We start from the raw sequence: 13575 nt of genomic DNA on the forward strand, positions 1-13575 counted from the left end.
GTTTGTATTTGTTGCTGAAAAATCAGCGGACTATGTTCACTGGGTACCCATTCTTTTCGAATACAAAAGCAAAATTAACCTCATTTACAAAATACTGTACAAGAACTGTAACAAACACTACACTGGACAAACAGGCAGAAAACTAGCCACCAGGATACATGAACACCAACCAGCCACAAAATGACATGAACGTCTCTCACTAGTATCCTTAAATACAGATGAGGAAGGACACCAGTTCGGCTGGGACAACACATCCATCGTAGGACAAGCCAGAGACATGCACGAGAATCCCTAAAAAAATGGCATTCCAACTGGAACTCCATCAACAAACACATCAAGTTAGAAGCCATCTACCACTCCCCAAGAAAAAGAACAGGAAATGACATCACCATGGAAAATAACATCACTAAGCCAAAGAAACCCAAACGTATAAATAGAAAGCAGGAATCATATACACTGCTTCACCTGAGGCCCACTGAAGATGTTACATGGGAGGGTGACAAAACATCTGGAAATGAACCTCCCAGCTCAGCGAGCAAACCAACATCCAGATCTGATTGAAACTTATAGAATACTGAGAGCCCTAGAGTGGACGTGGAGAAGCTGTATCCACTAGGATCAGAGATTAAGACCCAAGGGCACAGGCTTAGAGTGAATGGATGACTCTTTAGAATTGAGACAAGGAAGAATTTCTTCAGCCAGAGGCTCTTGAATCTGTAGCATTCATTACCACAGAAAGCTGGGAAGGTCAAATTACTGAGTGTATTTAAGACAGAGATTCTTGATAAATAATAAGACCAAAGGTCATGGGAGAAGGCAGGAGAATGGGGCTGAGAAATGTGTCAGCCATGATTGAATGGTGGAACAGACTTGATGGACGAAATGGCCCAATTCAGCTCGGATATTTTATGGTCTTATGTATTCTAAATAATCGTGGCCCAAGGACAAACCCCATGTCAATCAACAAGTTACAGGTTGCTAACCTGAAAACACCACTTTATCCCAGCTTGCTGTTTTTTAAAATTATTACTGTCCCAATTTTCTACCAATATGCTATCCCTAACAAAACAGAAGTCGATGGTGTTAGCAGCTAAACTTGTGGTACTTTATCAAAAACTTTCTAGAAATCCAAATATATTACATCCACTGGGTCCCCTTTATCCATTCTGCTTGTTGCCTCTTCAAAGAATTCCCATCAAGTTGCAGGCAATATGTCATGAAACTGTGCTGTCTTTGATTATGGCCTAACATTTTCCTAATGTCAGATGTTAACAAAACTGGACTGGAGTTACTTGCTTTTTTGGCTGTTCCCCTTTTGGACTAAGAGTGTTACTTTGGTATTTTTCTAATCCTCTGGGACTTTTTAAAAAATCTTAGGATTTTTGGAAGATTACTACCATCTACTTATAATCTTTAAAACTTACATCATTTAATTTCAAAAGTCACTCGACCAGATTATAGCCCAACAGATTTATATAAAATCACAAGCTTTCGGAGTGCTGCTCTTTCATCAGGTGCAGTGGAGGGATGTGCACAGGCACAGAATATATAACCTCAATATATACCGCAAGCCCACAGATAATCTCATGATGCTTCACCTCTCCAGCTTCCACCCTAAACACATTAAAAAAACAAAATATAAATTCTGTGCCTATGCACTTCCCTCTACTTCACCTGCCAAAGGAGCAGTGCTCCAAAAGCTTGGAACTTTAAATAAATGTGTTGCGTGACTTTTGACTTTGTCCACCCCAATCCAACACCGGCATCTCCACATCCTTGAATATCCAAGGAGGCATTCCCAACAGGACAAAGGGAATCATCAGCTTTTAGCCCCATTAGTTTCTCGAGAGATATTTACTATATTGATTTTCTGCTCCACCTTCAGGCCGTTGATTATTCCATCTTTCTAGAAGGTTATTAGTCTTTAGGGTGGAGAGCACTATCATCAAGTATTTATTCAACTTGTCTGCCATTTCTTGGTTTCCTATTATTAATTCCTCAACCTCATTCTCTAAAGGGGCCTACGTCCATTTTGGATTTTCCCTTGTTTATCATGTATTTAAAGAAGCTCTTGCTGTTCATCTTGATATTACTTTCAAGTTTATCCTCAAAGTTCATTTCCTTCCTCTGTTTTATTTTTAGTCATCTCTTGTTAGTTTTTCAAACTTGCCCAAGCCCTCTGGCTTACCACTAATCTTTGTCACATTGTTCTTTTTCTTTCCATGTTATACTACCCAGTTAACCATGGTTGGCTTACTCCATTCTCACAATGATATATCTTGTTGCGAGTCACAACCTATTTCCTAACTGTGTTGTTCTTCAATGGTTTTGCTGTTAAACCCCCTTCCTAGTCCAGTTGTGGGGCAAAGAGGTGTGGAAAGAGACTGAGACAGGGAAGGAATCCTGCCTTAGGAACAGAATGCAATGGGGAAAAACTGAATGGATGAGGAACAGTACAGAAGCTAAATAAAATATATTCATCTTTTTTTGGTTAACTATCTATTGACAGCCAGCAGCTGACAACCAAAGTTGATTGCAGTTGAACCTGTGACCCAAGATATTATCTCAGCTCTCAACACTGTCAGACAACAGAAAACGTCTTTCACAATTGCGTACCTTCCCCCAATGCAGATGACACTACATTTGAGGGGGCAGTGGGGTGGGGGGTGAGAGATATGGGGAGAGAATAGAAACGTTCTCAGATCTTTCTCTTGAAAAATAAAATCATTTACAGAAAGATTTCAAGAAATTTGACATTCCCTTTGTTCATATTCAACTGACTGGCTTGGTGAAGTTATCAAGTGTGATAGTGTGCAGAAACTGACAGAAAAGACCATCATTTCAATGAATAGCTTACTGAAACACCCTTGGTCAGTGAGTGCGTTTTAGTGGCACCAGATACACTCCCTGTGACCCTCAGTCTGAAAACTCTTACAAGCTAGTAGATGAAGATAATAAAGATTCTGCTTGAATATAATCTGCTTGGAAGTGGTGAAAAGATGTTGAGAGAAGAAAGAGGGTTATGCCCAGAGTTAAGTTAACTTTGAAGACAACTTAAGAATGTGTGCTCAATTTAGCAACGTTTTCTCAAAAATAAAATAGTAATGGAACAAAGGCATATATTCCGCTATTTAGGTGCATTGCTTGTATTTAATTGTGCCATATAGTGGTTACACTATTTAATACTAATTGCTTCAGAATGTGCTAAACTAGTGCAGCCTGGAATGTGTGTGAATACAAAGAGCTCAGAGAACATTCAAATTCACTTTTGTGCAGGAGATTCTGGAAGGGTTCACCAAAATAATAAAGATAAGAGATAAGTGTGAAATGACAAAAAAAATCAAGATATCGTTATTCATTCCCATTCTTCATTATTTCATATCTATTGCTTTACTTTTTGGAATTCATGTTCTAAATTGCTCTGCTCTCAGATCTTCAGGTAACCACCCTCCAAGGCCGACTTTGTGATATGTAACAACACAGAATTGCCCAGCAAAGGCTGATAGCCAAATCAGTCCCCATGAAGAGGGCCTCAACCAGGATCTTGGGTTCATGTCACACTACAGGTGACCCCACAACACTATACACTCATATACACACATTCTCATAGGCATGCACTCCGTCACACTGCACACATACGTGCGCGCACACACACACAAAAGTCTATGGGATGAATTTACATTTGCAGATTTCTGTTTGCAGATACATTTTATTTTGTTCAAAAGGCACACAATTTGTAGACAATCAGTCCATGTGACATTTTATAAATTCCTACTTTGGAAACAGAACCACTTTGACTCAAGTTTGGAATACAGACAGATGCTAACCTCACACCTTTAGTGCATTGCCTGAGCTGAGATGTCAGTTTTTTTATACACTGATAAAACCTTAAGTTACCTTGGGACTATGACCTGAAAGAAGTTCTGGGATTTACATATTAATAAATCGAAAACTGCAGCTCCACTCTAAGTGATTAGAGACTTAATAGCAATCCACATTTGTTCAACACATCACATCAGTTGTATGACACAAATCTTTCCCAGAACACAACATTTTCGCTTAATATCCTGTCACCTTCCTTAAGTCATGCATGTGATTTGATACCCATTCCTCATTATTTTTTGCCATAAACCATCTCAAGGTGATTGGGTGTTACGAATGCCAGGTAAAATATATAGTGCTATCACCTGGAGAAATACAATTTGAGCAATTCTAATTGGGAGGTTCACTGAGGCAGAGAGATTTTAAGGGATTCTGAAACTCCATGCTGTCAATGTACAATGGTAAAAGTTAAAAATCACACAACACCAGGTTATAGACCAGCAGGTTTATTTGGAAATCTTAGCTTTCCGAGCACTGCTTTTCATCAGATAGCTAGCGGGACAGGATCCTAAGACACCGAATCTATAGCACAAGATCACAGTGCCATGGAAGTGATATGGTATATTGAAGAAACCTAGACTGCTGTTAAGTCTTTCATCTTTTCAAATGGATTACATTAATATGTAAATCTCAGAATTTCTTTCAAGTCACATTCCCGAGATAACAAGGATTTTTAAAAAAAAAGTGACAGCTCAGACATGCATTAAAGGTGCGAAGTTAGAGTCTGTCTGTATTCCAACCTTGAGACAGACTGGTTCTATTTCCAAAGTAGGAATTTATAAATTGTCACATGGATTGACTGTCTGCAGGTTTTGTGCTTTTTGAGCAAAATGGAATGTATGTGCGAATACAATTCTCCAAATACAATCCCATAGACTTATATGGGTGTGTGGGTATGCATGTGGTGGTGTGGGGTGGGGTGGGGGTGGGGGTGGGGGAAAGAGGGGTGGAGAAGAGAGATTGCTTGGATAAATAAGTCTTGCATTAATACAATACCTCAAGTTGCCCCAAAGTGCATTATGGCTGTGAAGGAAATGAGGCAGCCGGTCCACATACAGCACACACCCACAAACAGGAATCATGATAGTGCCCGATTATGTTTTGAAACATTGCTAAGGGATAAATATTGCCCATCACACTGTGGAATCTTATGTAACAACTTGAGAGCAGAATGAACTCAGTTTGAAATCACATTCCAAAGGTGGCACATACAGCAGCACTCTTTCAATACGCAGCTGTGTGTTTGCTGGATTCAATTTGAATCCAGCAAAGTCCAACAAACAGCAAAGAGATAACAACCAAAAGACCTGCTTTAATAGTTCTGATTAAGGTACAGTAGCAGATTAGCATAGACCAAGGACTCCTTTCTGGTTTCAAAAAGGGTTTCACCCATGCTCCTAGCCTATAACTTCAATAAGTAAGTCATTCCTACTCAAGGCATTTGGATGGGTATATGAATAGGAAGGGTTTGGAGGGATATGGGCCAGGTGCTGGCAGTTGGGACTGGATTGTGTTGGGATATCTAGTTGGCATGAATGGGTTGGACCGAAGGGTCTGTTTCCATGCTGTATATCTCTATGACTCTACTGCAGTCATAGTGCAATGGAAGCTTTGCACATTTAGATACAATGACAATTCGTTTTGCTGATTATACTAAAAGGCAAACTCTCATGGCCAGTTTGTGTATATATTGTGCTATTGCTTGGGATTTGTTTTGTAGCTGGACTTCCCAAAATCTGGATATCAGTTGGAAGACACTTTTAGGAATCTGACTGTGCGCCTGGGACAGCTTGAGTTAGTTCAAAACACCACACGTTCAGAAAAGTGTGAAGTTAATAAGTTGAAAAATACAAGTGAGAACTAGCACATCACATTTGATATAAATCCCATTCACAATTATTTTGGCCTGAAAAACTCTAATCTTCAAAGAAAGCACAATAGTCCAATGACAGGTAGAGGGGAAATTCTAAAGAGAAGCATGCAAAGCTTTTTATTTAAACAGATTACATAACTTAACAACCTCTGACAAAAAGATTTGTGACAAGTAATAACACTGACTGCTCTTCATAGAAATCTCAAACAGATTTCATCAAGTAAAGAAAATGATATGTTACACAGGCTCATGGGGATTTTCTTCTCATAAACTTTAAGTTTCAGTCAATTCATAGTGTATGATAAAGAGAGGATGACACATACAAACCACAAACCAAACCATACCATTAATGCTGAGACTTGGCTCTAAATTAAAATTTGGAGCGAATGATGACAGTGATAACTGACTTTGATTACACTGTAGACTTGCTGTAATTCACAGAAATTCAATAATGAAAAATGACTTGGTTTTACAATGAAGTAAATCTTTGAAAGAACAATGAATGCTAAACTTGAATCTATAAGACTTAGAAACACCAGACCACATCCAAACACATTTGAGTAGAAGCTAAAAACATTGTTTGGGGTCGAGTGATGTTAATGAAATTAGGTTGATAATGTAGAGTCTCTCAAGACTACATGGGGCAAGAACAGGAAATGTTGTCAGGCAAATAGATGTTGTGTGCAAAAGGAAAAGCCTTGAAGGCAGATTGGGCTTTTGTATTGTATATTTTATACATCCTGTAACATACTCAATACTTTGCATTATACAGGTTATGTGTTAATAAATCTTAGAAATTAACACATTTGTATCATGCTGCGCCTATTCTGAATGATGTTAAAGACTTCATGATATCACTCAAACTAAAGCAATTTAGTTCTCTGCATATCATTCCTTCCCAAAATCAACATCACTAAAGACAGATGAACTTTCATCAGAATTGTTTAAATGTAAACTTCTAACTTAATCCTTTCTGCAAAGATATTGCCAGAGCTAATTACTCTATTGGAAGGTTTGCAATAAGTGTATGTGAACAAAAAGAAGGTTTTTTTTTTGATAAGTAGAAGAAATCTGGATAGGTAAGATTTGGCAACTTCAATGAGTATCTTCATAAACATTCAACTGCGGCTAAGTTTGGATCTATGTAGTAGTGAAAGTGCATTGACCTTCGAGTTGTTTGGATTATTTCCCAAAAGTGCAGAAGATTACCTGGAACAGGAAACTCAATCATTCTGACAGCAACAACTTGCATATTATCTCCAGTATAACAAAGCTCCCCAAGGTGTTTCACAGGAGTGTTATCGAATAAATGTTTGACACCAATAAGGAGATATAAGGATAGCTGATCAAAGAAATAAATTTTAAGGAGTATCTCAGACTCATAGATATTTACAGCACAGGAGGAGGCCAATTGGTCCATTGTATCCACACCAGTTAATGACGGTCTCATTATACAAAATCCATTTTCCAGCTCTTGGTCCACAGCCCTGGAGGTTATGGCAACTCAAACAAATGTCTACATACTACTTAAATGTTATGATAGTTTTTGACTCAACCACTCATTTTGGCAGCGAGTTCTAGACTCCTAATACACTTTGGTGAAAAACATTCTGTTAATCTCTTGCATAAAATCTGTGTCTTGGTTATTGACCCCTCTACTAATGGAAAAAGAATGTCTTCTTATCCGTTTTACCAATGCCCCTCAATCTGGTATACTTTTATCAGGTGCCCTCTCAACCTTCACTGCTCCATGGAAAATAATCCAAGTCTATCCAATCTTATTCTATCATATACCATAAGCCTTCTTAACCATCTTATCGACCTGCCTTGTTACCTTCATGGATCCATGGATATGCAAAACAAGGTTCCTCTAATGATCTATATTCCAGGATCCGTTGTGCACTTCCTTACCTCATTACCCTTCACAAGTGCACCATCTCTCAGATTTCCAGGATAAATTCCATTTGCCCATTGCTCTGTCACCCAACAATCTGTTAATATTCTCCTGCAGCCTACAGCTATCCTCCTCACTATGTATACCTTACCAACTTTCATTCTCATTAACAAAACTCTTGATTATAAATCTAGGGGTGGCACCACGCCATTCTTAACCTCACTGGAAGCAGGCTTCCAGTCACAGAAACACCCTTCTACTATCACCCTCTGTTTCCTGCCACTCAGCCAATACTAGATCCAACATGCTACTTTGCCTTTGATCCCACGGACTCTTATTTCCTTGACTGGACTTATCACGAAAAACCTTATCAAAAGCCTTCAAGTCCTTCTAGACCACACCAAATGTTTGACACTATCAATACTCCTGGTTACCTCCTCAAAAAGATTTGATCAGGTTTGTCAAACCTGACATGTTTATCATTTCCTCTTCTTGTCTGTGTGAGTTTCCACTGGGTGCTCCAGTTTCCTCCCACACTCCAAAAATGTGCAGGTTAGATGGATTGGCTGAAACTGCCTGCACTGTTCAGGGATGTGTAGGCCAGGTGGATTATAAATATGGGGTAGCAGGATATGGCATGGATCTGGGTCTAGGTGGGATGCCCTTCGGAGAGTCAGTGCGGCCTCGATGAGCTAAACAGCCTCCTTCCACACTATAGGGATTCTATGGTTCTACGACCCTCCCTTAACAAATCAGCGTCTCTCCTTGTGTGGATATAGTTTGCCTCTCAGAATCTGGTCCTGAAACAGCCAAAGAACAGTTAATCTTCGAGCTCCCACAGATGTGACTGCATTCACCTAAGGTGAGAGAATTATCTTGCAACAGATATTCCTGCACAGTTGGAAACGAATAGGGTTTATTTCTTTTGCTGGAATGGCAAAACCAGGGCAGGAGAAAGAGACATATGGTACGATTTTCATAAAATATACTTTAACTCAGAGGGGGAGTGGGCACAGGTAAAGAAGCAATGCTGCAAAAACTTAAATTGAGTCCTTTATTCATAGCCTATGAGTGAAAGCATTCTCTATTTACACACAGAATAGTGAAATCCCATTGTACCACTATAGATATTGGAGAAGACACAAGGATAACTTATCATTGAAAAGCTTAGTGTCAATGCCACCCATAACTGCACAATGGGTATAACTTTAAATTAAGAAGCGGTCTTGCTGCTCCTGCAGCTGAGAAGAGTATTTGAAAATCCTTCAGCATGCATGTAAAAGAGGAGGATGGAGATCTGCCCTGAAGACTGATACTCCTCTCTGCATTGACACTACCAAACAAATTCAGCTCAATTGGCCGCAGGAGCCCACTGTTTAAAAAAGAATGCTTGCCACTTCCATGAAATGGAAACACTTCAGAAATGATTTTTTTGAAACTTGAGTGTGACATAGTTGCACGAACCATTCTTTCCCTATTGAATGCCTCCAAGTTTTCATGGCTTTGCTATGAGATTGCATTCTTGATTAGATATACTGGAAATTCAGCTTCAGGCTATTGAGCTATTGGTTGCTGCTGTCAAATTGACATAATTCTTCATTAAGTGTTCTGAATGAATGAAACATGTTATGTTGTGATGTTGCTAGCACCCAGGCCACATGTATAGCATCAGATCATGACATCTTGTTGTGCACAGTATCAATTATCTTATTGCTGGAAAACTTGGAAAAAATTCTGATCTTACCCTGAGACTTTACGCTGTACAACGCTGGGTCGATTATTGGTACATTCTGTGGCACTGGCTGTATTGTTGGAGTATTCTGCAATACTGCAAAGAGAAGAAAGGATAATTATTGGAAAAAGAACACATGAAATCCAGAGTAACTGCAGAAAGCAGGGATTCCACTATGAGAAGCCGCCTAGTGGAAACTGCTCCCTCAAAAGTCAGTTTATTCTGAAGTGGATTCTTACTACTGTTTAAATGGGATTGAAATCTCCATTTTAATTAAAATGTACCATTAGTGCAATTTTAATGTCGTAATTTATGTTACCAATAAATGTATCAGTTCATGTTACCAATTTCAACTGAAGTCACACTACTTTTAAAATGAAATCCCAGTAAAAGTGATTGCTGGTTTCATATAACATGAATTCCAAACTGATCAGATTTCCTGAAATCTGATATTACATCAATAATTTAAAACAAACACAGAAGATCTTCATTGTCATTGTTTGGCACCTACAAGATAATTCCCCATTCTACAAATACAGGAGGCTCATTAACACTTCTGTTCTACATTATTAGATCTCAAAGCAAGATGCAATATGGAAAAATGCAATAAGACATATGTTCTTTACTCATAACCTTAGTAAGTGTGCCAAAAATGAGGAAAATCTGTGACTTTCAGTTCTCTTATGTGTTTCATTTCTCCTTTAAAATCAGACAAGCAAAGTTTGATTCATTCCTCGGAATCTTGCAGTAAGAAGTTAATTGTAGAACAATGTCTAGGCCATGAAACTTGCTCTCACAACCACAAATGCAGTGTCTCCAAATGCAATTTGATGCAACGTAACAACTTACGCATTAATTCAAGGATTTTTTTTAAAATCAGGAAGAGGTTCATGTTCATTTGCTCAGACTTATGCTTTTCCGCGATTGTTTCTTCACTTCCGATCCAAAACGATCTGCTAACGGCAATTAATCTGGATCCAGCAATATTGCCAAAAACAGTCTAGCTTCCTTTTTCGTTGGGAGATTAGCAGCTGAGTGAGCGAGGGAACCTGGCTGGATTATATACCGAGACGAAACTGAGGACTGCAGATGCTGGAGGTTAAAGTCAAGATTAGAGTGGTGCTGGAAAAGCACAGTAGGTCAGGTAGCATCCGAAGAGCAGGAAAATGCTGATGAAGGGCTCCTACCCGAAATGTCGGTTTACTTGGTCCACAGATGCTGCCTTACCAGATGTGCTTTTCCAGCACCACTCTGGTCTTGTTATATATACCTGACAACCTCATGAATCATTGAGTCATGAAACCAGGGACCAAGTGGGCATAACTTGTGGTTAGTTTGCAAAGTTAGCTTGTAACACAGTCACGCACAACCAGAAGCTTTAGATCCTGTTTTCATCCTGAGTTGGTTAATAAGAGCTGGGTGAGTGAGTTGAAGGAACGCAGAGTTAAACAAACATACTGGGCCTGGGCACCGTTCTTGATCACTACATAGTGGAAAATACCTACCTTCGTGACCGGTAAAGACAGGTTTGATCTCAGTTGCATTATGTACGCTTCAAAAGGCAGTCCACACTATTATCTAACAACAAAGTATATTCACATAATGCCTTTAACATACCAAAATATACCACAGAAAAAAATGTAAAAGCAGCATGATTGAAATGCTTTTGACACAACCATGAGGAAGATATTGGTAGTGGGTTTTAAGGTGGGTTTTAAAGAGAGAGAGCGAGAGATGCAGAGAGGCTTTGGGATAAAGTTCCAAAGCTTTGTCTGAGGAGCTGAAAGCATGGGTGCCAATGATGGAGTAAAAACGACTGGTGCTGTAAAGCAAACTAGAATTGGGAGAGTGCAGTTATATTACAGGTTTGTAGGGCAGGAGGTGGTTGCTGAAAATACAAAAAAGTAATGTGGTCAGGGACCAGAAGCCAATTTAGATCAACGAGCTCAGTAAGGATGAGTGATCAGCACTCAGTCCAAGTCAGGATAGCAATAGCAGGATTATAGATGAACAATGTTCACTTGCAGAACTGAAGCTAAGTGGGGGTGGAAAAAAAACATGTTCAGAATTCAGTTACTTTTGCTCAGGCGTTCCTGGGTTACAGTCAGTCAAATCTTCATGCTGTAAATCTCTCTAACGTCATCTTCATAAAAGTGGAAGTGGCGAGAAGACCAAATGTCTGATTTTCATTTTGTGGCTTTCAGTATTCTTTTGTGTTTCATTTCTCCTTTTAAAATAAATTAAATATCATAACAGTTTATTGCCAAGGGCAACTGCAGAGAGGTGAGGGTTTTTATAATCAAAGTATTTGACAGGGGCAATAGAAGAATGTGGAGTCATAGAGATGTACAGCATGGAAACAGACCCTTCAGTCCAACCCCTCCATGCCAACCAGATATCCCAACCCAATCTAGTCCTACCTGCCAGCACCCAGCCCATATCCCTCCGAACTCTTCCTATTCATATACCCATCCAAATGCCTTTTAAATGTTGCAATTGGACCAGCCTCCACCAGTTCCTCTGGCAGCTCATTCAAAGAAATCAAACTGAGGTGCAAAGGGCACATCCAGATACTTCTAGAGTTTAAACAAGCTGGACCAACACAGGTTTACCCTGTGCAATCGAGTTGTAACTAGCTTTGTTGCTTGGAAATTAGTACAGAAGTTCAGAGGAAATTTGAAAATTCAGTTTAATGATATACCAGGTGTGACTTGAAAAGTATTTCTCTCAATAGCACAAGTCTGTAGCAACCTAGATAAACTGTACTAATGTCAAAGGCTTCTGTTGTCACATCATGAAGACGACTGATAGAATCAGAAATGTAAGCCACAGCCAGATTCCAGTTGCTTTGCTCGGGCATTCTACATTACACAATATGATCTTCCATGTTCAAAGAAAATTGTTTCAATCTTCGTACTAAAAGGAATGCCAGCCAAGATTAGCAATTTCCTTCCTGAAATTGTTCCAATTGGCACACATCTTGTAGCCAAAATATTATCCTTGGGATTCCTTTCAACATCCCAAATGGAAAGCTGCTTAAAAGCCAGAAAAGATGATGGCCAAATAGTTATTGATTTTCATGAGGACAAGGAGCAGAATGAGACAATGACAACCCTTGGGTAGCGTTGCCTCCAACTGCAAATGGAGAATCAACTGTGGTGACTGCCTGCTAGAATCACTTGCTATCAATGCTGATGGTAATGCTTGTGAGAAAAATGGTGCAAATGAGAAATAATAGGTATCACCTGTTCAGTAGATGCTCAAGAAGTAGCTGAAAAGAAACAGTAATAAACATTAAAAAAGAATATCTGTGAGTTTCCATCCATGCTTTGAACATACCTAACCAGACCATGCCAAGGATTACCACAGTTTCATGAACTATCATTTTTACCAAAGGCTTGGACCTACATAAGATGGGGGAGAAGCTTCACCTGCACAATTAGGCAGGAGACATCAGAAAATGCAGCGCTGGCCACTTCTAAACATCATACTAAAACAGGGAATTAAATAAGCATCACTACTTAATTAGCAATCCACCAAGAGATTCCTGGCAAGTCAGTTTGTATTGTCATGCAATTGTTGCAGCTAATTTAGCGGGCAACTGGGATTAATTGTAATTATGATGGGAAGTTGTTGAGGATAATTCCCTCACGCATATTTACAAAGTTTTATTCTGGCAAAAAAAATCAAATTAAAGAATTCAAGGAGCCTGGTATTTGAGTTTACAGACGTATAATTAAAACAGAAAACAAAATTGTACGGGTAAAATCACTCATAGTTTGGGTAGTGTGCCAAACTTGGTCAATAGCACTTCTCCAGAGACTTGAGGGGTACAGTGGTATCCAAACAGGTACAGCCTTGGAGTCCTCAAAGTTGATTGAGTCAATTAAATTGACTCAACCCTTTGAAGTTTCATTGCATCAGGTGAATGGACAAGGAAATCTCTGCTAATTAACACTTATGGTTTTCCCTTTGCTGATGAAACAGTACTTTCTTACATTGACTAGCCTTTAGAAGAAGCACTAAGGGTAAACAGGGCACAGAATGTATTCTAGTTAAGGACTTCAAAGCCTATCGAAGAGAGAGTTATCCACTACCAACCGAACTGAAGGACAGTGAGAATGTCAATATGAGGAAATTAGCCCTCACAAGTCTACCTGTAACAGATGTATCTGTTCATTTTGTATTGGTAGG

At 39.2% G+C, this 13575-nt stretch overlaps 1 protein-coding gene across 1 annotated transcript in view; it reads right to left on the reverse strand.

The window, feature by feature from the left end:
- vta1 (vesicle (multivesicular body) trafficking 1) overlaps positions 1 to 13575 on the reverse strand; it is a 171468-nt gene that overhangs the window by 14336 nt on the left and 143557 nt on the right. Inside the window, exon 7 of the mRNA XM_060831227.1 lies at positions 9394 to 9477. Coding sequence (XP_060687210.1) covers positions 9394 to 9477 — 84 coding nt within the window. The remainder of the gene's footprint in view (positions 1 to 9393; positions 9478 to 13575) is intronic.

The sequence above is a fragment of the Hemiscyllium ocellatum genome, chromosome 10, assembly GCF_020745735.1.
Source record: "Hemiscyllium ocellatum isolate sHemOce1 chromosome 10, sHemOce1.pat.X.cur, whole genome shotgun sequence".
NCBI classification, from domain to species: domain Eukaryota; kingdom Metazoa; phylum Chordata; class Chondrichthyes; order Orectolobiformes; family Hemiscylliidae; genus Hemiscyllium; species Hemiscyllium ocellatum.